Raw genomic sequence first — 23,501 nt, 5'->3', positions numbered from 1 at the left:
TTAACCTCACTGTAACTATCTATTAGTCAGTTTCTGGTCTGTAGATGTCATATCAGATCACCACAGGGTGTTGTGATGTGAATGAGAACAAACAGGGCCATTGGGAATGGAAATCACTGGTCTAGGTTTGTGGAAGGAAAGTGGGCCCAGAAAGCTACACAACACACACAGCCCGGCCCAGGGGGATCCCTCGCAGCTTTGTCTTTGCCTCAGCCCAGACTATTAAGACCACAGACAGTAGAAGTTCAAGTAAAAAACTTAAGGATCTGGCATGGGAAGAAAACTCGGGATCTAACATTTGACTGGAACATTGTAATGCGTAACTGCTAAAAGTCATGGTCAGAATATTCAGGAACTCTCCTTGCCAGTTCTTTAAGCTCTTGTCTCTCACAAGCATGGTTTGCTGGACTTTTGTTTTGTTTTAGATTGTATTTATTTATTTATTTATTTATTTATTTATTTATTTATTTATTTATTTATACATCCTGACCCCAGTTTCTTCTCCCTCCTTTCCTTCCAGTACCTTTCATCTCCACCTCCTTCTTCCCACTCCCTTCTTACTTTTCAGAAAAGGGCAGGCTTCCCATGGATATCAACCAGCCATGACTTACCAAATTGCAGTAAGACTAGGCACCTCCTCTCATAATAAGGCTGAACAAGGCAACCTAACAAGAGAAAAGGGTTCAAAAGCGGGCAACAAGAGTCAGAGACAGGCCCCAGCTCCCACTGTTAGGAGTCACACAAGAAGCCCACGCTTCACAACTGAGCCTAGGTCAGTGCCATCCAGGCTCCCTGTTTGGGTGGTTCAGACTCTGTGAACCCCTCTAGACCCAGGTTTGCAGATTCTGTGGGTTTTCTTGCAGTGTCTTTGATTATTCAGGCTCCTACTTTCTTTCTAACCCTCTTGCACAGGATCCCCCAATCCCCACCTAATGTTTGGTTGTGGGTCTTTCCATCTGTTTCCATCAGTTGCTGGGTGAGGTCTCTGCTGACAACTGGGCTAGGCACCAAGCTGTGAGTATAGCAGGATCTCATTAGAAATAATTTCATATTCTCTCTCTCTCTCTCTCTCTCTCTCTCTCTCTCTCTCTCTCTCTCTCTCTCTCTCTCTCTCTCTCTCTCTCTCTCCAGTTCTGTTTGGGGGCATCTCTGGGACAAACTAAAATCCTAGTGAAATGGAAAGTCTCATGAATCTATGAGAGTAACCCTAACTAAGACTCCTAGTCATGGGGGACAGAGAGCCTGAACAGGCCATCTCCTGTAACCATATAAGACCTCCAGTAGAGGGACTGGGACATCGACCCAGCCACAAAAGCTTTGACCTACAATTTATCCTGCCTGCAAGATGTACAGGGGTGAAGATGCTGCAGAAATTGTGGGATGGACCAAGCAATGACTGGTCCATCTTAAGGCCCATGTCATCAGAGGGAGCCCATCCCTGACACAGCAAAGAGGCTAAATCCTAGATCCTGGATAGCCTATGGACCTAGGATAGAACTACATTTAAAATTATAGTACATGCATAATTTCACTGACAACAAAATAAAGACATAAGTATAAATATTACAGATTCTCATGTGATTTGTTAATAAGTTACCATTCTGCATTTCCATTTTTAATTATAATTAATTTCAATTTTCTTATTGTACCTCTGAAGGAGCATTTAGAATGCTCAAATAAAGGAACAAAACTCACTCACTATTAAGAGTCTCCAAACATAAAACAATACTCTTTATCATTTCTAATACAAAGTCATATTATAGAAAAATACATGTAGAAAATCCTATTTCCATATGACCTAAGGACCAATAACTAATTAGAAGCAATGCATAACAGTCAAAATAAAATGCAAAATTGTCCTCTTAATTTTTTATATTAGATTCGTACTACTATTTTACTAACTACTAACTATTTTACTAATTTACTAACTATTTCAGTAATGTCAGAATACTGATATCTAAAATAAGAAGACTAAATATAATTGTTAAGGTCTGTCCCATTAAAGTTAGGATCTGAACATAACTTTTTCATAAATTATGTGGTTTAATCTCATAAAAAGCAGAAGTTGAGCTGTAAAGTTCATCAACACTACATTGTACACCACATTTTCCAAACAGAAAATTCTAGCATAACTAAAGGAAATGAATTAAATAAAGTCTCAGATTTGACCCTGATCCTTCTGCCATTCAACCCAGCACAACATTTAGTTTCAATAGAACAATAAAGTTTATCATGCATATACATTTTTATATAGTATACATATTTATGTGTCCAACACATCATTATTGGTTGCTCATACAAACAGCAAAAAGACATTACATTTCCATCTATGATGAGTCTCCTGTCAGCTGACAGAAAGAAAGCAACTAAATCAGAACTGCTTCATTTCCTTGAAGTTTTCCAAAAGTTAATGATGTCCCTGTGTGGAAGTGCAGGGCAATCTATTTTAAAGGGGGGGGGGGCTTTCAATGGGAACAGCATTAAAGAATGAGATAAGATGCACACACCAAAAGCTGAGATGAGAAAACTTCAAACAGTGGAGAATTCAAAGTCCCCACAACAAGAAAAAACATTGTGACCCAGGAATTAAGGGAACAGTGAGATAGAAGCTTGGTGAGCAAAGAGGCAAATGCATAAAATGAGATGGAACTGAGAATGGGGACAGATTGTGAGTGTCTGAAGAACGTGGCAAAGACTAAGGATTTCTTTAAATGGTCATGAAATGACTATTTACAGCAGGGGAAGTCGCACACATGTAGATAGACGTGTTTGCCTGTATAAACATGTATTCCCTCGGTTAAGACATTTGGAAGACTTTTAAATATAGATATTATATGTATATATACATATTAAATGTATACCCACATTTATATGCATAGATATTGAAGCAGATATGCACACAGATGTATCTGCAGTCAGATGTATTACAGATTTCCAGTGTCTTAGAAGATTGTTAAAATATGATTTAATTGACAATAAAATATGATAATAAGTTGTCTTAAAAAGATGATAGTAAAGGGTTCATGGGTCCAAGGTGAGCATTAAGAGGATTTACAGGCAGATTGGAAGATAAAGAAATCATAAAAGATAGTTCCTAATTTTCTACCTTTAATAACTGCAAATGATGAGATCATGTATTCATGAAGGCTAGGGAAGGACGATAGCTTAGAAAAGTATCCATTTTAGGGAGGAAAATGAAGTGCTCCAATTTAAAGGATCTTGTGCTCTTTTTATACAATGCTAATGATAAATTTAAAGTTTTGAAAGAATAAATGTTTTGACTAGAAATGTAAATGTAAATCACTGGCATGCATCTGAAGAGACTGATTAAGATGAAGTTGGCTAAAATATAAAGTAAGAGAAAGAGTAAAGACAAAGCAAACCCCAGCATGGAGCAGTAAGGAAGGCCAACATCTCAAGGATGGAGGAGGGGACAGGTCAAGAAAGGATCCTAGAGGAAACAGCTCATAAGATAAGAGGGTCTTCAGCAGGGCTGGAAAGAGAGCACACTTCTAGAGAAATGGTTCATTTCTGAATCTTGCCAAGAGATGAAGTAAGATGAGAAGATAAACTGTGCCTGGCAATGTGGAAGTCTCTGGGAACTAATGATGGTGATTTCTGTGGGGGAGTGCATGTGGAAGTCAAGCTGAAGTTGTCTACAGAGAACAGGAAGGAAGGAGGAAGAAAGAACTCTTGCAGATAGTGTCAGAGAAACTTTCAAGTGGGCTGGAGGGGTTGGAGGATGTAGGGACAAGGTGAGTTCTCATTTGAAAAAGATTTAGATGGCATCTCTTAGTTTATGGGCTAGGTCTAATAAGCTGAAGAGGTGGGTAGGTACTTGAGTTAAGTCCTTCTGCAAATGAAAAGAAAGATAGTTTTCCTCAATGGATTAAAATACATTTGTTTCTACTATAACACTCTGCATAATATTAGTTTAAAAAAATTTTTTGCAGCTTGTAAAAACACACTAAAAACAACAAGTCCTTAAGAAAAACATATCAAATTATGCAAAACCCATCATTAGACCATTAACATTTTAATTTCAATGAAATAATTGAACATCTAAGTTAATGTTAAATAAAACCAACAATATATAGAGAGATTTATCATTCCTATTGGTTGATAAGGGAGAGACAGAGATAAGATAAAATACATAAAATCCAGAGGGAAAATATGTAAATTATTCTCAGGTCAGATTAGTGTTCAAACTTGACCAAGAAGTAAACCTTGGAGTATACTTAGTGTATTCCACTGGATAAGGAATATTTGTGTTCAGCAACTATTCCTTGGTAGAATAATGTATTATTATGCTATGGAGACTAAACCTACTTCTACAGAAGACTAGCTGAAACAACTAGCCTTGTGGGACTGAGCCACTACTAGATTCTTGGACTTCCCATTCACAGCTGACCATTATTGGGTTAGTTGGACTATAGATTGTAAGTCATCACAATAAATTCCTTCAATATAGAGAGACATCCCATAAGATCTGTGACTTGAGAGAACCCTGACTAATTCAAGGGGCATACAGAGAGAATGACTGTACCCTCACCCAATAGCTTAACCACTCCCTCCTGTACCTCCCAGCTAATTGTGTAGAATTCTGCCCTAATTGAACATTGCCTTGTGGTTTCACAAAGTCTATACAAGGTAAACTGCACTGAGAATTCCATCCGTGTAGCGATGGGAAGCCAGCATCCATGCTAGGCGATGCTTTCAAAGGTACAGCTACTTTGGGTTACTCATAATCCTGTACGTATCATCTAACATGAGCTTTCTAAGTATGCAAAAACCCCATAGGTTACCCAAACTGGATTTTGGTGAGATCATACTTTGGCCTGTGAATGACGTCCTGGAAGGATGAGGTAGATACTTGTCTGTGTCTCCCCAGGGAAGGAGCTCCTGCAAAGATACACAAAACAGTTATCTCCATACTCTCTCTTCCTGGTGGACATGTGAGCATAGTGTATTAAAGTGCATGCCATCAATTATTTATTGTTCTCATGGTGCTTCAGTCTTAACTAATCATAGCATGTATCACAATATAGGACAAGAGCATATTTTCTTATCTGGTTTCTCATCATATACTCAATTGAATTGAATGTCTACAAATATACAATCAATTTCTTTTTACCTGGAGCTTATCACAGTGCAGGGATTGTTTAAATTTCCCATAAATACTTATTTTTTTAATGTAACTGAGAAAATTTTTATTACCATTTCTCAAAGGTTGAAGGCTTTATGTTTTACTTCTTTTTTTTTAAAAAAAATATTTTTTATTACGTATTTTCCTCAATTACATTTCCAATGCTGTCCCAAAAGTCCCCCATACCGTCCCCCCCCAACTCCCCTGCCCACCCATTCCCACTTTTTGGCCTTGACATTCCCCTGTACTGGGGCATATAAAGTTTGCAAGTCCAATGGGCCTCTCTTTCCAGTGATGGCCCACTAGGCCATCTTTTGATACATATGCAGCTAGAGTCAAGAGTGTTGTTGCACCTACAGGGTTGCAGTTCCCTTTAGCTCCTTGGGTACTTTCTCTAGCTCCTCCATTGGGGGCCTTGTGATCCATCCAATAGCTGACTGTGAGCATCCACTTCTGTGTTTGCTAGGCCCTGGCATAGTCTCACAAGAGACAGCTATATCAGGGTCCTTTCAGCAAACACTTGCTAGTGTATGCAATGGTGTCATCTTTTGGGGGCTAATTATGGGGTGGATCCCTGGATATGGAAGTCTCTAGATGGTCCATCCTTTTGTCTCAGCTCCAAACTTTGTCTCTAGATGGTCCATAAATACTTATTAGAGAGATAAATGAGCAATTAACACACTGATGATTCTATGAAGATACTGCAACCTTATACATCATCTTGTCTTCTGTCAGGTGAATGAATATTTCTAAACTATGTCTACATGTTAAAGAACACGAGAGAGCACTTGACCACTCTTGATATCCAGCTTGTCATCCATTTTTGGAGCTACCAGTCTTGTCTGTGCATTTGTGCTTAGGAAAACCAGTCCCTCAGACATATTCTATAGTTAATTTCTATGGTAATTAGCATCATAGACTGTTTTCCTTTATGACTGATAGCCTCTCAGTCTTTTTCAGAATATATAAAATGACTTTATATTCTCCTTTCCACTGTTCTAACTATGGGATATGTGACTATAAATTTAATCAGCTGGAAATATAGCACCATAAAGTGAATAAATGAAAGGGAAGATATAGTTCCCTGTTCTGCCAAGTCCCAATCTGTAGACATACACTATTCCAGTCAGATGGCTAAAGATGTCTCCTTAGTTCAGCCTTTTATGATTTATTTATGATCAAAATCCCCATTGTCTAAAAATCACAAGCAGTTCTGTTCTACATGGATCATTCATGGTGGTCTACCTGGATGCAAATATTATTTTGAAACAATGTTTAAAATGTGTGGCCCAGATGAGAGGACAGAACAGATTCTTTAATTCTGCATCATTTCTTTTTCTCTTCTGAGAGTAATCCCCCCCCCATTTCTGGTCTCTCTGTCATGCTTAGGAAATCACATAAATTTGCTTAAGTTTGAAGTTACAATCCTGTCCCATGATATAATTCTTTCATTTTATATCATTGCCAATCATATTGGCGAAGTTGGTCGGGCCATGACTATTTGTAGGCAAGTATCATTAACAAATCAAAGGTGAATACATTTACTTTATTCACTGAATATAAGGGAGGAGCAGTTGTATGATTAAATGTACATGAGGATTCGGTGTCTATTGCATTCGTAGCTTACACTGCACGTAACTGATGCAAGAAATTCCTATATGAAATATAAAATTTCATTGAATAGATAAGTGAATAAAATTATTGAAGAACTAGTGTCGTATGCTTTATCATTAAACTTTTTAAAGTTAGTTATGAAATGATTAGATTATGAGGTTGAATGTAGGCATAATTTTTTGCAACCTACTCTAATAAGGGTTCAACTTTACTTCTAGACCACCATCCAGCAGACATAGTGGAAGAGAACAGTTATTAGGATGTGGGGGAAGTGGACCTGCTCAGCAATAGTGCTTTGTGGGTGAGCTCCATCTTCTGGGGCAGCAGTTCAGTCCCAGAGCAAACACCAAATACAACTCAGCAGCTTTAGACCAGTTCTCTCAGCAGGCAGAGCTCAGGCACAAAGCAGCAGCTCCAGGCCAGTCCTCTCAGCAAGCAGGCACCAGGCAGATATAGTTTAATCCTGAAGAAACCTCTAGGCTCCCCAGACAACCTGAGGTGAGTCCGCAGAAGCAGCAAGAAGCCACAGGAACCATCTGAGCAATTCTAGGGTGGGTTTCTCTCAATGTCAAAGTTATCACAAGTTGGGCTCAACAATGCTATGTAAGGCAAACCAATATGTTCGAGTCTTTAGTGAAGAATAGTGAGGCACAGCAAACCAAGGCTCAGGGCTCTTCTCCCACTGTCTGTGGGGTCATATTTATACTCCTTTATCAAGGAGTATATTTATATCCTTTCACATGTCTGCTATAGCCAAACATCCTTTCACCTGTGTCTGCTGTAGGAAAAGTGTTTCACTTGTCTGCTTTAACAAGACATCCTTTCACCTGTGTGCCCCAGCAAAATATCCTTTGATATAACTAACTTTCCAAAGAACTAGAAGTTCCCACTTCAGTTGATGAGAGAGAGAGCAGTTTAAATGGAAGATCAGGCTGTTACCTCTGAAATCATCTGACCTTTTGAGGCAATTTAAATACAACTGTTCAAAATTAACACTATGGTTCGTATTTATGGTTTATAGTGTGACCTTAATGTCTGGGGTGTTTCATGTAGTTATTTGTTTTTTGTTAAGAGAGAGAAAGAACATGAAGTTGGGTGGATGGGAGTAAGGAAGCCTCTGGGAGAAGTTGGGGAAGAGAAAAGGCTGTTACCAAAATATATTGTATGGATCACAAAATAAAATAAAATAAAATAAGTTCATGAAAACTTTAAAACTAGCTTTGCTTAGAGTTGAACAAACAAGCACTATGTGCCCGTTTTTGTTTTTGTTTATTTTTTAAATTAAAATATAGTTATGGCAGTTTTTCCTTCCTCCTCTGGCCTCTGGTACCTTCCATATATCCCTAGCTCCCTCTGAATCCATGTCTTTTTAGTCTTTAATTATTATTGTTAAATGCTGTATGTGCCCCTTAATTAAGTCTCCTAGGTAAACTATAGGCTGACTAGTTAAAGTTGATCATCTGATAAATAATAAAGACATTTCTATTGTAAGTTTATCTGGCACTGGGGCATCTGCAGGCATATGTACACACATAATTTGTTAATAAAACAAAAAATTTAAAAGGAGCCCTTATGCTGATAAATTCTCGACAGTAGAGACTATGCCCACAGATTTCATGTGGAAATGAGTGTTTTGTAGAAAACTGGATCCGAGCGCACTCATGATATACTCTATAAATTACTTCTCTATACTTTGTCTGGTCACTGACACTTTGAATAAAATTGAACTTAAAAGTGTTGAAATTGACTTGATAGATAAAATCTGACGACAGCATGGTTTTCAGACTATGACACCTATGGTGCTGGCTACTTTTTTTTTTTTTCAGAGTTATAGTGAAAATCAGGAACAAGAATCAAAGTAAAACAAACAAAAGCCTTGGAAATCTAAAGATTTGGCCAAAATAGAAGCACACATATAGTTGGAGTCAAGAAAAGTGTGGCTGCTGGAAAAAAAAAAAGTATTTTTTAATGAGCAAGTACTTTGTGCTGGGCCCATAGAAAAACTGACATGAACATAGCTTAAGTATTGGCATTACCCAGCCCATTACATGGTTAAGAGAATAAAAGTTTTAGCTCATTTGAAGGGTTTGATGGTTTGCTTTGAGAAGACAGTTTAAACGTGCCCCCAGAGAACTTTTTCTTGAGATTAACTCTTCAGGCACTCAGAGATCCCTGCAGCCACGATCCAAGAGTGCATAGCGACTGCACAGCCTCGGCACCATGCATTTGATGCTGGTTTCCTCTTCATACAGAATACAGGAGCTACAGCTTCCATCTAGATCTCAAAGGAAGGCTGGAAAATCAGACAGTGGCAGCTTCTGGACCTCTGCAATGCAGCTCATACAGAAGTTATGTAGGGCTGGAGAGATAGCTGGGTTCCATGCCTCTCCAGCACACAGATGGCAGCTCATACCTGCCTATTTCTCCAGTTTCAAGAGATCCAATGCCTTCTTCTGTACTCTGAAGGCACTGCATGAACAGGAAGCACAAACATACAGGCAAAATACCCATACACATAAAATAAAGATAAATAGATATATACACATAAAGTAACATAATCGTATTATCCTAACTTAATCTAATGTAGTTGCTTCACAAAGCCCTCACCTCTAAATACTACTAACATAAGAATTTAGGGATTAAAATGTTAACCTTTGAACTCTGAAGGGCATTTCCATTCAAAGAGTAGCACAACATAAATGATCATTATCCTACCTTGTTATATAAGTGAATAAATGCTTTTAAGAGATATAGCCATATGAATACCTACAAAATGTTTTAAAACCATTAATGATGGACACTCTGTCTCTCTTTCTCCCTGACTCTACACCTCTCTCTCTTACTCTCTCTGTTAATACAGTGTCTTGGAGCCAGGTTATCCTTGAACTCCCTAAGTAGAAAAGGATGTCGTTGAACTCTCGATTGCCCTGCTTCATCCTGTGTGTGTCACCATGCCTGGCTCAGTAATGTTGATTTCTAAGTTAGTGATCACCAGTGGTCCATGTCATCCTTTTTCGTTTATGCGTCTCTGTGATGAAGTGCACTGTGTTGATCACTAAAGAGGAAACTGTGTGGTGCTTGCCATGTCCTTAGTCCGTATTCAGGATTGTTGTGGCAATTTCCTGTAATAGAGCAGAGCTGAAGCGATTCCTCACAGGCTCCCCATGGGACCAGTGATCATCTTTGTGGGGACGACCACCAACCCGTTGTCTTTTCATTTTATTTCCAGGAAGTAGCAGGAATAAGCCAAAGGGAACACAGGAAGAGGTCTAAGATTGACTCCTGCCTTTTCCCAGTGTGGGTGACATTTTTCTGTAAATGGCTGTAAAGATGAGGCATTTATCAGTGAGACCTAAGGAAATCAACTGAGGGTTAAAGCTGAGCCAGACAAGCCCTGGCCTCCAGTAATCCAATGCAGCAACCGGATCTTACTTATTTAATAAATTTTATGAAATAAGCTGCTTTCCAATACAGACAAGTTAACATTTAGGGCCTTCCCTCAAGTTATCAGTATTAATTGGTGCACTTCCTCGAAATTCAATGCAGCGTCAGTTTTGGAAACCTGGAGAATTCTCAAGTCAGTAAAGAAATGAAAGCGTCTCCTCTGGCAGCCACAGAACTTCTTAATGAAGCCCAGGAGACTGGCAGCTCCATCCTTTGTCTCTTAAGACCCCTAAGGAATTCGCCAAAGAAAGATCCCCAGGAGATGAGTGAAGAGATTAACTAGCTAATGGAGAAGCTATCAAAGCTCCTGAAATTTGCAACCTAAGAGATCATTTCTTTTCTTCTTCTACTATAAGGCCAAAGATGTCAACTCACCATATCTGTAGGGACAACAGTAATTTGCCTTATCCTTTTGATACCAGAGAGCTAAATTTTCTTCATTTTATTAGTCTTAGCTTCCATTGTAAACACCTCCTGGATGTGGGTTTTGTTGATCTGTATTTGTTTTCAGACTCAGTTCTTTCCAGAACTTTGTAAAAATTTCTTCCAGAATGCACCTCCTTCCGGTTCCCACTGCCAAGGTCAGACACAGTGATAAATGAGAATGAAATACCAAGTGTGTTTTTCAAATGTTTGCTATTTTCCCTTTATAGTTTTCAGCATGTGGTTTCTTCTATAGACTCTTCTGTCTGCTAACATTATATCTTATCGTGCCCCTTTGCTGTGGTTAGTAGACTGAAGAACATGAAATCTAGTGGTGGTATGATAATAATCATCAGTATGTGAAATACTCTCATATTAGAAGACCCAGAAAGTGGAATGATTTGGGAGGTGGTAATTAGCAAGGAACTAGATATTGAAACAGTAGAAAGTAATGTTTTCCAACTATTAAAGACCAAAAATGTAATTGATGCTAATAATGGAACAGTATACATCTCTGGAAATTAAAGGAATGAGATGGCTGTACTGTTACCAGAAGCATTCAAGACATATCCTCCAGTGGAAGAAGATAGACAAGAATTGTTATGTATAGTCTATTATGTTATGTAAAATTGAAATGATATAGAACTATGTAGGGTTATATAAAAATAAAATCCAAGAAAGAAAAGAACAAGTAGAAATAAAGAAACCAAGGAAGGAAGAAAGGAAGGACAAAAGAAAGGCAGGCAGAAAGTGAGGGAGGGAGGGAGGGAGGGAGGAAGGAAGGAAGGAAGGAAGGAAGGAAGGAAGGAAGGAATAATTACCTACAGACCAGAGTATATGGAGGAGAAAACTAGCTTTTCTTTTTACACATCCCTACAACTTGGGAACATATGTAACTTCAAAGTGTAGTTTTATTTTTCTAAACACACATAGACCTTTCTTGTTAAGGAGGGCTACCAACTTATAAGATAATACGTTTCTAATCATTGGAGGCACTGAAGCAGACTTTGGGGGACTATAGAGGAAGAATGCTGTGCTTTGAAAATCGCCTTCTAACTCTAGGGTCCAATGACTCAGTCATATTTGAGAGACTCAAAACTTCCCAATACATTTCTCTTTCTTAAATTCTGGCTTCCAGTAGGAAAATCCTGGTGGATGAAGTGAGTGGGATTAGCTGCTTGCTCAGAATTGAATTTTCAATCTAGGAAGGACGTTATTTCTGGAGAAGAATTTCTTTAAAAAATTTTAGGAGCTGAGGGGCAAGAGGTCATTAAAAAGGTAGTGTTGGAGATTTTCAGTGAATTTTCTTCATTTTAATGTTATTTATGTTTTTCAATGTTTCCTTTCTTTTTGTAAAAACTTTTTTATTTTAATTTTTAAATTAAAGTATAATTACATCATTCCCAACCTTTCCCTTTCCTCTTCCAAATCTCTTCATGTCTCCCTAGTTTTATCTTTCAAATTCATGGCTTTTTTCCCCCCATCAGTTAGCATTGTTACACATACATGCGCAAATGCTGCTGAGCCTGTTTCGTGTTCCATGTATGTATATACTTTACTTTTTCATTTTCATTCTTTTTTTTGTTTTGTTTTGTAAATTGCAGTTTCTGATCTTCCTATTCAAATTTTCCATGTTTGCTCTCTTTATCTATGAACTGTCCACAAGGTTCTCATCAGATGCTTATTCATAATTGTATTAATTTTCAATTAATTGTTAATTCACATTGTTTTTGGCCTTGGCTATCATAGTTAAAATAAATACAGGCCATTCGGGCCTTCATCTTCAGCCAGGAAGCAGAGTTGAGACCCAGACCTCTGAGCACTTTCCCGCCAGAGGAAAGGCAGCCTCCAGGGAGGGCTCTGTCCACAGGGCCAGGTGAGAACACCATCTTGTATCCCTGGTCCCAAAGAGACCAGTCTGTGCAGGAGAGTGCACAGGCAGCAGAAGCAACATAGCTTCTTGGACAGGGTCCCTTTTAGGACTTCATCTTCAGCCAGGAGGCAGAGATGAGTTCCAGACCTCTGCACACTTGCCTGCAAAGAGTCCTCTGACCACTGAGACTCAGGAGAGAGTTGTACTCCCAGGAGTGATGATAGAGGCTAACAGAATCACAGGAGGAACAAGCTATATATCTACTATATTAAAAAACCTCAAAGACAAAAGCCACATAATCAACTCCTTAGATGCTGAGAAAGCATTTGACAAAAGCCAACACCCATTCATGATAAAAGCCTTGGAAAGATCAGGAATCCAAGGCCCATACCTAAACATGATAAAAGCAATCTACAGCAAACCAGTAGCCAACATCAAAGTAAATGGAGAGAAACTGGAAGCAATCCCACTAAAATCACCGACTAGACAAGGCTGCCCACTCTTTCCATACCTATTTAATACCTAGTACTTGAAGTCCTAGCCAGAGCAATTAGACAACAAAAGGAGATCAAGGGGATACAAACTGGAAAGGAAGAAGGCAAATTATCACTGTTTGCAGATGATATGATAGTGTATATATAACTGACCCTAAAATTCCAACAAGGAACTCCTAAGCCTGATAAACAGCTTCAGTGAAGTAGCTGGATATAAAATTAACTCAAACAAATCAGTGGCCTTTCTCTATACAAAGGATAAACAGGCTGAGAAAGAAATTAGGGAAACAACACCCTTCACAATAATCACAAATAATATAAAATACCTTGGTGTGACTCTAACTAAGGAAGGGAAAGATCTGTATGATAAGACCTTCAAGTCTCTGAAGAAAGAAATTGAAGAAGATCTCAGAAGATGGTAAGATCTCCCATGCTCATGGATTGGCAAGATTAATTTAGTAAAAATGGCTCTCCTGCCAAAAGCAATCTACAGATTCAATGCAATCCCCATCAAAATTCCAACTCATTTCTTCACAGACTTAGCAAGGGCAATTTGCAAATTCATCTGGAATAAAAAAAAATCTAGGGTAGCAAAAACTATTCTCAACAATAAAAGAACCTCTAGTGGAATCACTATGCCTGACCTCAAGCTGTGCTACAGAGCAATTGTGACAAAAACTGCATGGTGCTGGTACAGCGACAGACAGTTAGATCAATAAAATAGAATAGAAGACACAGAAATGAATCCACACACCTATCATCACTTGATCGTTAACAAGGGAGCTAAAACCATCCAGTGGAAAAAAGACATCATTTTCAACAAATGGTGCTGGCACTACTGGCAGTTATCATGTAGAAGAATGCAAATTGATCCATTTTTTTTTTAATTGATCCATTCTTATCTCCTTGGGCAAAGCTCAAATCTAAGTGGATCAAGGAACTCCACATAAAACCAGAGACACGGAAAACGATAGAGGAGAAAGTGGGGGAAAGTCTCAAAGATATGGGCACAGGAGAAAAATTCCTAAACAGAACAGCAGTGGCTTGTGCTGTAAGTTTGAGAATCGACAAATGGGACCTCATAAAACTGCAAAGCTTCTGTAAGGCAAAAGACACTGTCAATAAGACAAAAAGGCCAACAACAGATTGGGAAAGGATCTTTACCTATCTTAAATCAGATAGGGGACTAATATCCAATATATATAAAGAACTCAAGAGGGTGGAATCCAGAAAATCAAATAACCCCATTAATTAATGGGGCTCAGAGCTAAACAAAGAATTCTCACCTGAGGAATACCGAATGGCTGAGAAGCACTTGAAAAAATGTTCAACATCCTTAATCATCAGAGAAATGCAAATCAAAACAACTCTGAGATTCCATCTCACACCAGTCAGAATGGCTAAGTTCAAAAATTCAGGTGACAGCAGATGCTGGCGAGGATGTGGAGAAAGAGGAACACTCCTCCATTGTTGGTGGGAGTGCAAGCTTGTACAACCACTCTGGAAATCAGTCTGGCGGTTCCTCAGAAAATTGGACATAGTACTACTGGAGGATCCCACAATATCTCTCCTGGGCATATATCCAGAAGATGTCCCAACTGGTAAGAAGGACACATGCTCCACTGTGTTCATAGCAGCCTTATTTATAATAGCCAGAAGCTGGAAAGAACCCAGATGCCCCTCAACAGAGTAGTGGATACATTTACAGAATGGAGTACTACTCAGCTATTAAAAAGAATGAATTTATGAAATTCCTAGGCAAATGGTTGGACCTGGAGGGCATCATCCTGTGTGAGGTAACACAATCACAAAAGATCTCAAGTGATATGTAATCACTGATAGGTGGATATTAGCCCAGAAACTTAGTATAGCGAGATATAAGATAAAATTTGCAAAACACATGAAACTGAAGAAGAACGAAGACCAAAGTGTGGACACTTTGCCCCTTCTTAGAATTGGAAACAATCACCCATGGAAGGAGTTACAGAGACAAAGTTTGGAGCTGAGACAAAAGGATGGACCATATAGAGACTGCCATATCCAGGGACCCATCCCATAATTAGCCTCCAAACGATGATACCATTGCATACACTAGCAAGCGTTTGCTGAAAGGACCCTGATATAGCTGGCTCTTGTGAGACTAGGCCAGGACCTAGCAAACACATAAGTGGATGCTCACAGTCAGCTATTGGATGGATTACAGGGCCCCCAATGGAGAAGCTAGAGAAAGTATCCAAGGAGCTAAAGAGATCTGCAACCCTGTAGGTGCAACATTATGAAGTAACCAGTACCCCGGAGCTCTTGACTCTAGCTGCATATGTATCAAAAGATGACCTAGTGGGCCATCACTGGAAAGAGAGGCCCATTGGACACACAAACTTTATATGCCCCAGTACAGGCGAACGCCAGGGCCAAAAAATGGGAATGGGTGGGTAGGGAAGTGGGGGGGAGGGTATGGGAGACTGTTGGCATAGCACTGGAAATGTAACTGAGGAAAATACGTAATAAAAAAATAATTTAAAAAACAGAAAAAAAGGAAAAAAAATAAAATGTAATCTCATTCCTAGAGAAAGTGGAAAATACATACATTTTTTGCAATAAAAATGAGAAGTCATCTTACTTCTCTTATATATTGTGGCCATTGATACTTCCCAGGTAGTTGTAATATAGAACAAATCACCCTAGTTTTAGAAGGAAATGATTGCATGAATGTGAGAAAATCACATAGACTTTGGTGTCATAATTTTCTTATTGCAAGACAGGAGTTACAAATAAACTAATATATAGGGTGTTAATAATGTTGAGTAACATATGGAAAAAATTAAAATGCTACAAGGGACTGCTTATCATTACTCAATTATTTTTTGTGTTTGTTTTTGTTTTTTGTTTTGTTTATTAGGTATTTTCTTCATTTACATTTCCAATGCTATCCCAAAAGTCCCCCATACCCTCCCCCCCCCCGACTCCCCTACCCACCCACTCCCACTTCTTGGCCCTGGTGTCCCCCTATACTGAGGCAATTAAAGTCCACACTTTGGTCTTCGTTCTTCTTCAGTTTCATGTGTTTTGCAAATTGTATCTTGTATCTTGGGTATTCTAAGTTTCTGGGCTAATATCCACTTATCAGTGAGTACATATCACGTGAGTTCTTTTGTGATTGGGTTACCTCACTCAGGATGATGCCGTCCAGGTCCAATCATTTGCCTAGGAATTTCATAAATTCATTCTTTTTAATAGCTGAGTAGTACTCCATTGTGTAAATGTACCACATTTTCTGTATCACTCAATTATTTTTAACATAAATGAATTTTGATTCTAAATTACCCCTCAGTGAGAGAAGTTAAAAGACTGGTTCCCCCACAGCTATTTAATGTATAATCATGAAGAAATTAGAAAAGGTAGCTTACTCTAGTAAGACCAGATACCTGTGAAATTTATATGTAACCAATGCTGAAAAAGGCATGGAGATGCACACAATCCAGGAAAATAAGTTGCTGGGCAACAGGGAACTTGATTGACAGATTACATCTAGTACAGAGAAGAGTTTCTGAGGAAAAGGAGGCATCTGTCAATATTGAAGAAAGAGGGCAATATTCTTTGTTTTAAAAGTGGAATAGGGGACAGTCAGGCTTGCAAATGCTGAATGATCTGTGGAAATGTGTTCATGTAGCAGACAAGTGCATGAGAGAGTGCAAATATTTGTAAGGTGCTGGGGCAGCCTACATTCCTTTTTACAACAACACAGAAGTACAGTCCTTTATGAAGACAATAAAAATAATGTATTTTAAACAAATTCTTGGTAACAAGTTTTGAAAAAAGCTCTGCCTTACCTTTATAAGTAATAGGATGAAATCTAGTACAATCCCAATCCATCTTACTTGGAACACGAACCATCCCTTCCTCCACTGTATCACTATTGTACATGTTACCCACTGATACTGCATTGCATCAGTGTCTTGAGAACAAAATGCAGACAACACATAACTTTTTATTTATATATGTTATAATTGTCCTATTGTATCAGTAGAGTTTTTGTCTTTTCAAATGTGTATGTATGTATGTACTATTCATGTGTGTGTGTGCATGTTTGAATGTATGTGGATATATGTGAGCTTATCCATACATGTGGTGTGTGTGCATGTGAAGTGTAATGGTGGTATTGGGAATCTTCTTTGGCCACTCTTCTACCTTATTTTTAAAGGTGGAGTCTCCCTACCAAACTCAGAGCTTATAAATACAGCAAGTCTCTTTAGCCACATTTGCTCTGGGGATTCCCTGTGTCCACCACCTGAAGATGGAATTACAGCTGGGCTGCCTTCTCCTCCCAACCTTCACAGGGGTCTTAGGGATTGAACTTCAGTCTTCACACTTGTATGACAAGTGCTTTATCCACTGAGAATTTTTATATCGTTAGCTATTTTGCTAATCTCTCCATATGGTTAATTTATAAATCATGCTGTATCATAAACATGTTTAAGTTGAAGAATATATATATATATACACATATATATGTATATATATATAGATACACACACACACACACAAATATATATATATAGTTTAGAGCTTCTATACTTCAATTTTAGGTACCCATGGAAGGTCATGAAACATATCCTTCTTGGATAAGTCTATATAGTCAGTCAGAGTCTGGATGTCTTTCCTTTTTCTATTGAAAACTATTTTTTATAATATATAATCTGATCACACTTGCTCCCTCTCACAACTACTCCCAGATCATCCTCACTTTCTCACCCACCCAACTCCACCCTCTCTCTCTTTAAACAAACACACAAAAGTAAAACAGACAGATGAGAAAACAGGAAACATGTACACACACACACACACACACACACACACAAACACACCCCTCCCGAAACACAAGAACAGAAACCAAAATATAAAAGTAAAAGGTCTGGGTATTTTTTGAATGTTCAAAAATAATTTATTCCCTATCATTCCCCTTATCCTCAGAGAAAATTGCAAAATATGATGGTAAGGTTACATTAAAGAATGACTCAAATATACTAAAGTTTGGTTCTTGTTTTCATCTTGTACGTATTTTCTTTTAATTAAAACTTAATATCTTTTTGTGGTGTGAGAACCTGAGCCCTGTGTCTTGCACATGCTAGGCAAATGCTCTCCCACTCAGCTCCACTCCCTCCTTCTCTCTTCAATCTTTATTCTGCTGTATCTTTTATTGGTCCCCTAGGTTGCCACTAGAGTAATGACCAGATGCAGCTTACAAATGGGGAAACACTTATGAATCATAAGCAAGGATAGAATTTATTATTACCACTTCATTTATGGCAGAAAAGTGGGTTGTATGGTGCCTATTTGAATGCTGGGCTGAAAGATCACCATAAATGTCACACAGATATTGAGTGTGAGCCTCTAAGAGGACACAGCTGATGTCCAGTCCTACTAGAATTGGTCAGAGCTCCCTCTCCTACCTAGCTCCACTTTTTTCTTTGGAAGTGATGGGAGTAACAGACACCGATTGCCCCACAGAAATATCGCATATAAACATTCTCACATGCCTTGGAATTCTGTAAATGTTTTTCCTCAATTTTTCTGAGTCTCATTAGAACCAGTCATGAGTCTGGATCGCCAGTATTAAGCAACTTAGCCACATTCAGTTCATAACTTCACCACATGTTCTGAGGAGTAACAGAGATGTCTGAAAAAAGGTGGTTCTGAAATGAAATATGTTAATGCTATGCTTTAACTCATTCCTGATGCTGCTGAAATGGGAATTTAGCCCATGATTTTCATTCGTGTCTTTGTAGAACATAATCCAGTACTCATATTTTATCCTTATCCTCTTCTTTGCTATACTGACAATATTATTTTGTGTTAATCATTAGGTGTTTACTTTAACACACTGATTCTTAACGTTTGGGTCATTGTCTCTTTGAGGTCGAATGACAGGAGTTGCATCTAGGATATCCTGTATATAAGATATTTACATTATGATTCGTAACAATAGTGAAATTACAGTTGGAGGTCACTGCAACATGAGGAACTGTAGTATTAAAGGGTCGCAGCATCATGAAGGTTGAGAACTTTAACTTTGAATATCTTTCTACACAAGAATCTAAGGGTTCCCTAACCTCTCAGCTAGTGCCCTTTAAACGGGAAGGTTACATTCATGTTTGAGAAAGACATAAGAGAATGATTTAGCCTGGTGAAGAGTCTGAATGACTGGAGTGTTTTGTGATCCATTCAAAGTTGAAGAGAAAAAAATCAGTCTCTCCTTTTCAAGAATCCCACTGAAAATGCATGGGAAGCACACTGCAGCTTAGTCCTGGGGCCTCTGTGTCTCTGGTCATAGTGTGAGAGCCAGAGTTATGTTTTAAGTTTTAATTACTGTGCCTAAGAGATCCACAAAACAAAAACGCTTCTAACCTGCAAGCCCCTTGCTGAAGGACATGTACTTTCTGAAATGGTGCAGACCACATGGTTTTGCTCCCCTAAACAGGTTTTTTTTTTTTTTTTGACTCAACTACACAGGATGTGTTTGAGCACAGATGGGCAGGGGGGATGGGCAGGAGACAAAACATCAGGATGTATGATTTCCCCTTGACCTCATGGGTTTGTCTTTATAATTAACCTCTGCAAAATGTGACTCATTGCCATTTGCCAGGAATCCCAGAATGGTCCTGACCAGAATCCATCCTCCTGGCCAGTATTTAATTAAAGCTTCCTTCAACTTTGGCTCAAAAATGGTGGAACTGGTCTTTCTCTTCTGATTCTTGGGTTTAACAGTAGGAGGGGCTAGAAGGAACATGCATGCTTATCCTAGAACAGCTACTTCCCAGGGAAGATAAGAGTGAGTGTGAAGAAACCTTCAGCACAGCTGGTCTTTGTCTATTTTGGGGTTTCCCTAAACATACCTTTGCAAATAGCTTTCATTCTTTTCTGTGTAGGTGAACGGGCATTTTCTCAACCCTGCTCCTGAGAAATCCTCTTTTTAAACTCTCTTTTGAGGTCTGACCCCCTCGGATAGTCTGTTCCTGAAGGCCTCTCCCAGCAGTCACATTGTGCTCACAGGTTTCTGAATTTGAGCACACAGAACCACCACAGGGTCTCCTCCAGTCACACAGAATCCTCCAACTTGGGTGCCCAGTTGAGAGAGGAGTTCTCTAGGTGTTCCCCTAGTTCCTATGGTTTGATGCTGTAGACAATTACGGTACAGTTCACCCCAATATGTACAACCATAAATAACACACAGTAATGATGCTCATTTCTTTGCTTTTTTAATGCAATGCACATTATCATTTTAACAGAACCAAAAGCAGACTTATATTTCATAGAGCAATTAGCTTAAGGCCACAGTTTGGGCTTAGTCACCACATAGCCATTGTCTTCATAATTAAGAGCTTGCCAGTTTATAAGGTTGCCATTGTTACAGCTGTCTGATACCTTTTCTAGGGGGACCACATGGTCCCACAAGGAAACATCCCATATCTCCCCAACAAAGGATTGCTTTGCATCAAAATTTCCCCCATAGGAATCCTGCTCTTGTCCTAGAGTGATCATTGCATCACCCCCCACAGTGTATCCCTTCTTCAAGCCTTTCCTCCCCAGTGGTTTTCCATTCAGCCAGAATTCTGCAATCCCAGAGCCAGACTCCCAGTTCACACAGATACGGGCCGGATCAGGAAGATTTGTGGGTGCTTTGAAAGTGGCTACCATATTCCCAACATAGAACATGTATTCTCCTATATTTTCCACAAAGAGAAGAATCTCATTGTCCTGGTTTCTTGTGTTGTAGGAGAAGATGCTGTAAGGGCGCGTCAAGTCTGTGAAGGTCTTCATACACAGAGTGAAGTTCTGCAGTGACTTCCTCACCTTCGGTATCAGGGACACATAGGCAGTGGATGATTCTTGAGGGAAAATAAATGCCTTTCCCTTCATGTCTGTGGAGGAAAAAAAAAAAGCCCAGCAAGACAAACATTCTATCAACTCTGATATTTGATTTGTTCTTTTGTAGCCCTAGAGCTGCTTCCTGGAAGAACACGTTCAGCACATTGGAGCACACAGAGAGCCTGTGAGTGTTTGAAATCAGCAATAGTAAATAGCTATACAGTGTTAAAGGCAGGCCTGGAAGAGGTGGTCCATGTCTGCGGTCTCAACACTGGAATGGTGGAGACCTGCTGCCCTATGTAGTGAGTTCGAGAACAACCTGAGCTTAAGAACCTGTCTCCAACAAACAAACAAAACCAAAACTAACAATGAACAGATGGATTTGGGTTCAGTTCATTTTCTACAAAATTAAAGATTCCCTTTACCAACTCTACCTCCATCATCTTTGACACAGCATCTAGATAAAAGAAGTGACAGAAAATTAAATGTAACTGAAACATGGCAATGTATAAAGCCTGGGGTACTGCATATTCTCTTACCACTGACCCAGTCATGTTATTTCGTCTAGAGCCCTGCAGCTAGGGTTAATACATCCCGGACCTTGGTATGATGGACCATCAGAGTCATGTAAATGACTTGGTCCAGTCCATGCTAGTGCTGGACCTCACCTTCACTCTCTCCTGCAGTTCCCATGTTCAAGGAAGACCAGATTTTATGACAGCAACAAGATCAAGGGAATATTTACTATGGATTTATTTTGTCTTAAGAGCCATTCAAAAAGATGAAACTGTAATTATTATAAAATGATTCTTTTCTGGTTCAGAAAAGTAAATTTAACAAATGCTGCAGTCTGGAAGGCCTTCATGGACCTCACCTGCCCTTACAGCATCTTTTCCTATCCTGTTGTTCTCTTAAATGAAAAGTTACGGTACTCTCATCTGAGAAACAAATGCCATTCTCCTTTCTTGAACTCAGAGACTTCTTTACACATTAGTATAGTAAGGTATACCATTAATCATCATTTTATGTGGTAGTTTTTAACATGTGACTTAACTTAATTCTCTTCCCTTGGGGTAAGAGCTGATTCACTGGCAAGGAGTGGGACACAATGGAAGGATTTCTAGGATCTGATTATAAAAAGGTTGTGGCTTCTGAACTGAACATTTCTTCCAGCTATGTGTGGCAGCTATTTTGTAGAAAGGGTCTCAATGACAGGAAATTAAGAGTGGTCTTAACAGACAATGAAGAACTCATATTCCCTGGCCAGCATCTTGAAATAAACTGAAATTGATTAACCATTCAAGTAAGCTTGAGAGCAGACCGTCTGCACTAGAACCTTCAGACAATGCTACAACCTGGGTTAAAAGACTGCAATCCCATAGAGATCCGTGCTTGGGAACAGGAGCTAAAGCATTCTCTGTTTTCTGTTGTAAAAGATACATAAGATGGTAAATGATCACTCTTTCAAGCTGCTAATTTGGATCATATATAGAGTAAGTAACTTCCACACACCATTCACTCACAGTTTCTTGAGAACCACAGCAGCAAAAGGTGTTGGACCTCCCTATGTTCTGGATGTGGAAAACTTTCCAGCTTGGCTCAGGACCTACCTGTTTCTGCTACACTTCCTGAAAGAACAGAGAGAAACAGGATGCCCACAATAAGCTTCTCCATTGTGCTCTTCTTGGACAATTCCAGTAGTGGGAGATCAGCAACCCTCATCTCTGTGGAGAAACCTCTTGCTGTGTAGCTCTTATATTGCATTCATTGGGACAACACCCTTGTTTTCACAAAAGAAACAAAGTTATAAAAAGTTAATATTAACTGAACAATACATGGTTTTAAAACTAATGTGGTAATCACCTCAAATCATGTAAAAATTCTTAGATAAACTCTAACCACACAGATGGAAGACTTGCATTATAAAGACTTCAAAGCACTGAAAGGAACAGAAGATAGCAAAAGATGGAAAGATCTTCTGTCCTCATGGACTGGTAGGTTAGTATAGTAAAAATGTTCATCCTATCAAAATCAGTCTATAGACTCAATTAAAATTCCAACACAATTCTTCACAGAACTTGAAAGAACGATTTTTAGCTTCATATGAAAAAACAAATCACCCAGGATTGCTAAAATACTTCTGTATAATACCGCTGGAGGTATTACCATTCCCAGTCTCAAATTATAGAGAGCTATAGAAATAAAAACAGCATGGTGTTGGGAAAAAGGACACATGTTGATCAAGGGAATAGAATTGATGACTCAGACATAAGTCAACACATCAATATACACCTGATTTTTTATTAAGAAGCCAGAAAAACACTCTGAAAAATGGCAGAATCTTTAACAAATTGTGATGTTAATCTGGCTGGGTCTATGTAAAATTATTTAAATAGATACATTCTTATCACTCTGCATATAACTCAACTCTAAATGGATCAAAGACCTCAACATAAAACCAGATGCACTGAACCCGATAGAAAGGAAAATGGAGAATAGCTTTGAACTCATTGGCACAGGAGAAGACTTCCTGAACTGATAGCACTGATAACAACAGGCACCAAGATCAACAATTGGTAAATGGGACCTAATGGAACTGAAAAGCTTCTCTCAGGCAAAGGACATCATTCAGAGAAATCTA

The 23,501-nt window shown here is 38.8% G+C and overlaps 1 protein-coding gene across 1 annotated transcript; it reads right to left on the bottom strand.

Moving 5' to 3' along the window:
• Positions 1 to 20,229: 20,229 nt before the first annotated feature.
• On the bottom strand, positions 20,230 to 22,589 carry Mptx1 (mucosal pentraxin 1). The gene is made up of 2 exons (NM_025470.3): positions 22,471 to 22,589; positions 20,230 to 20,913 (listed from the first exon to the last, which is right to left on the bottom strand). Exons 1-2 carry the CDS (start codon positions 22,532 to 22,534, stop codon positions 20,318 to 20,320), a joined length of 660 nt encoding a protein of 219 aa, NP_079746.1. The 5' UTR covers positions 22,535 to 22,589; the 3' UTR covers positions 20,230 to 20,317.
• Between the last annotated feature and the right edge of the window lie 912 nt (positions 22,590 to 23,501).

This window comes from Mus musculus, chromosome 1 (genome assembly GCF_000001635.26).
Source record: "Mus musculus strain C57BL/6J chromosome 1, GRCm38.p6 C57BL/6J".
Lineage (NCBI taxonomy): Eukaryota > Metazoa > Chordata > Mammalia > Rodentia > Muridae > Mus > Mus musculus.
This window is presented reverse-complemented; position numbering and strand designations above follow the sequence as displayed.

Coding starts and splice junctions, on each gene's coding strand:
- Mptx1 (NM_025470.3), bottom strand. CDS start 22,534: ATGGAGAAGCTTATTGTGGGCATCCTGTTTCTCTCTGTTCTTTCAGGA. Junction 20,914..22,470: donor AGGAAGTGTAGCAGAAACAG/GTAGGTCCTGAG, acceptor TTTCCTCCACAG/ACATGAAGGGAAAGGCATTT.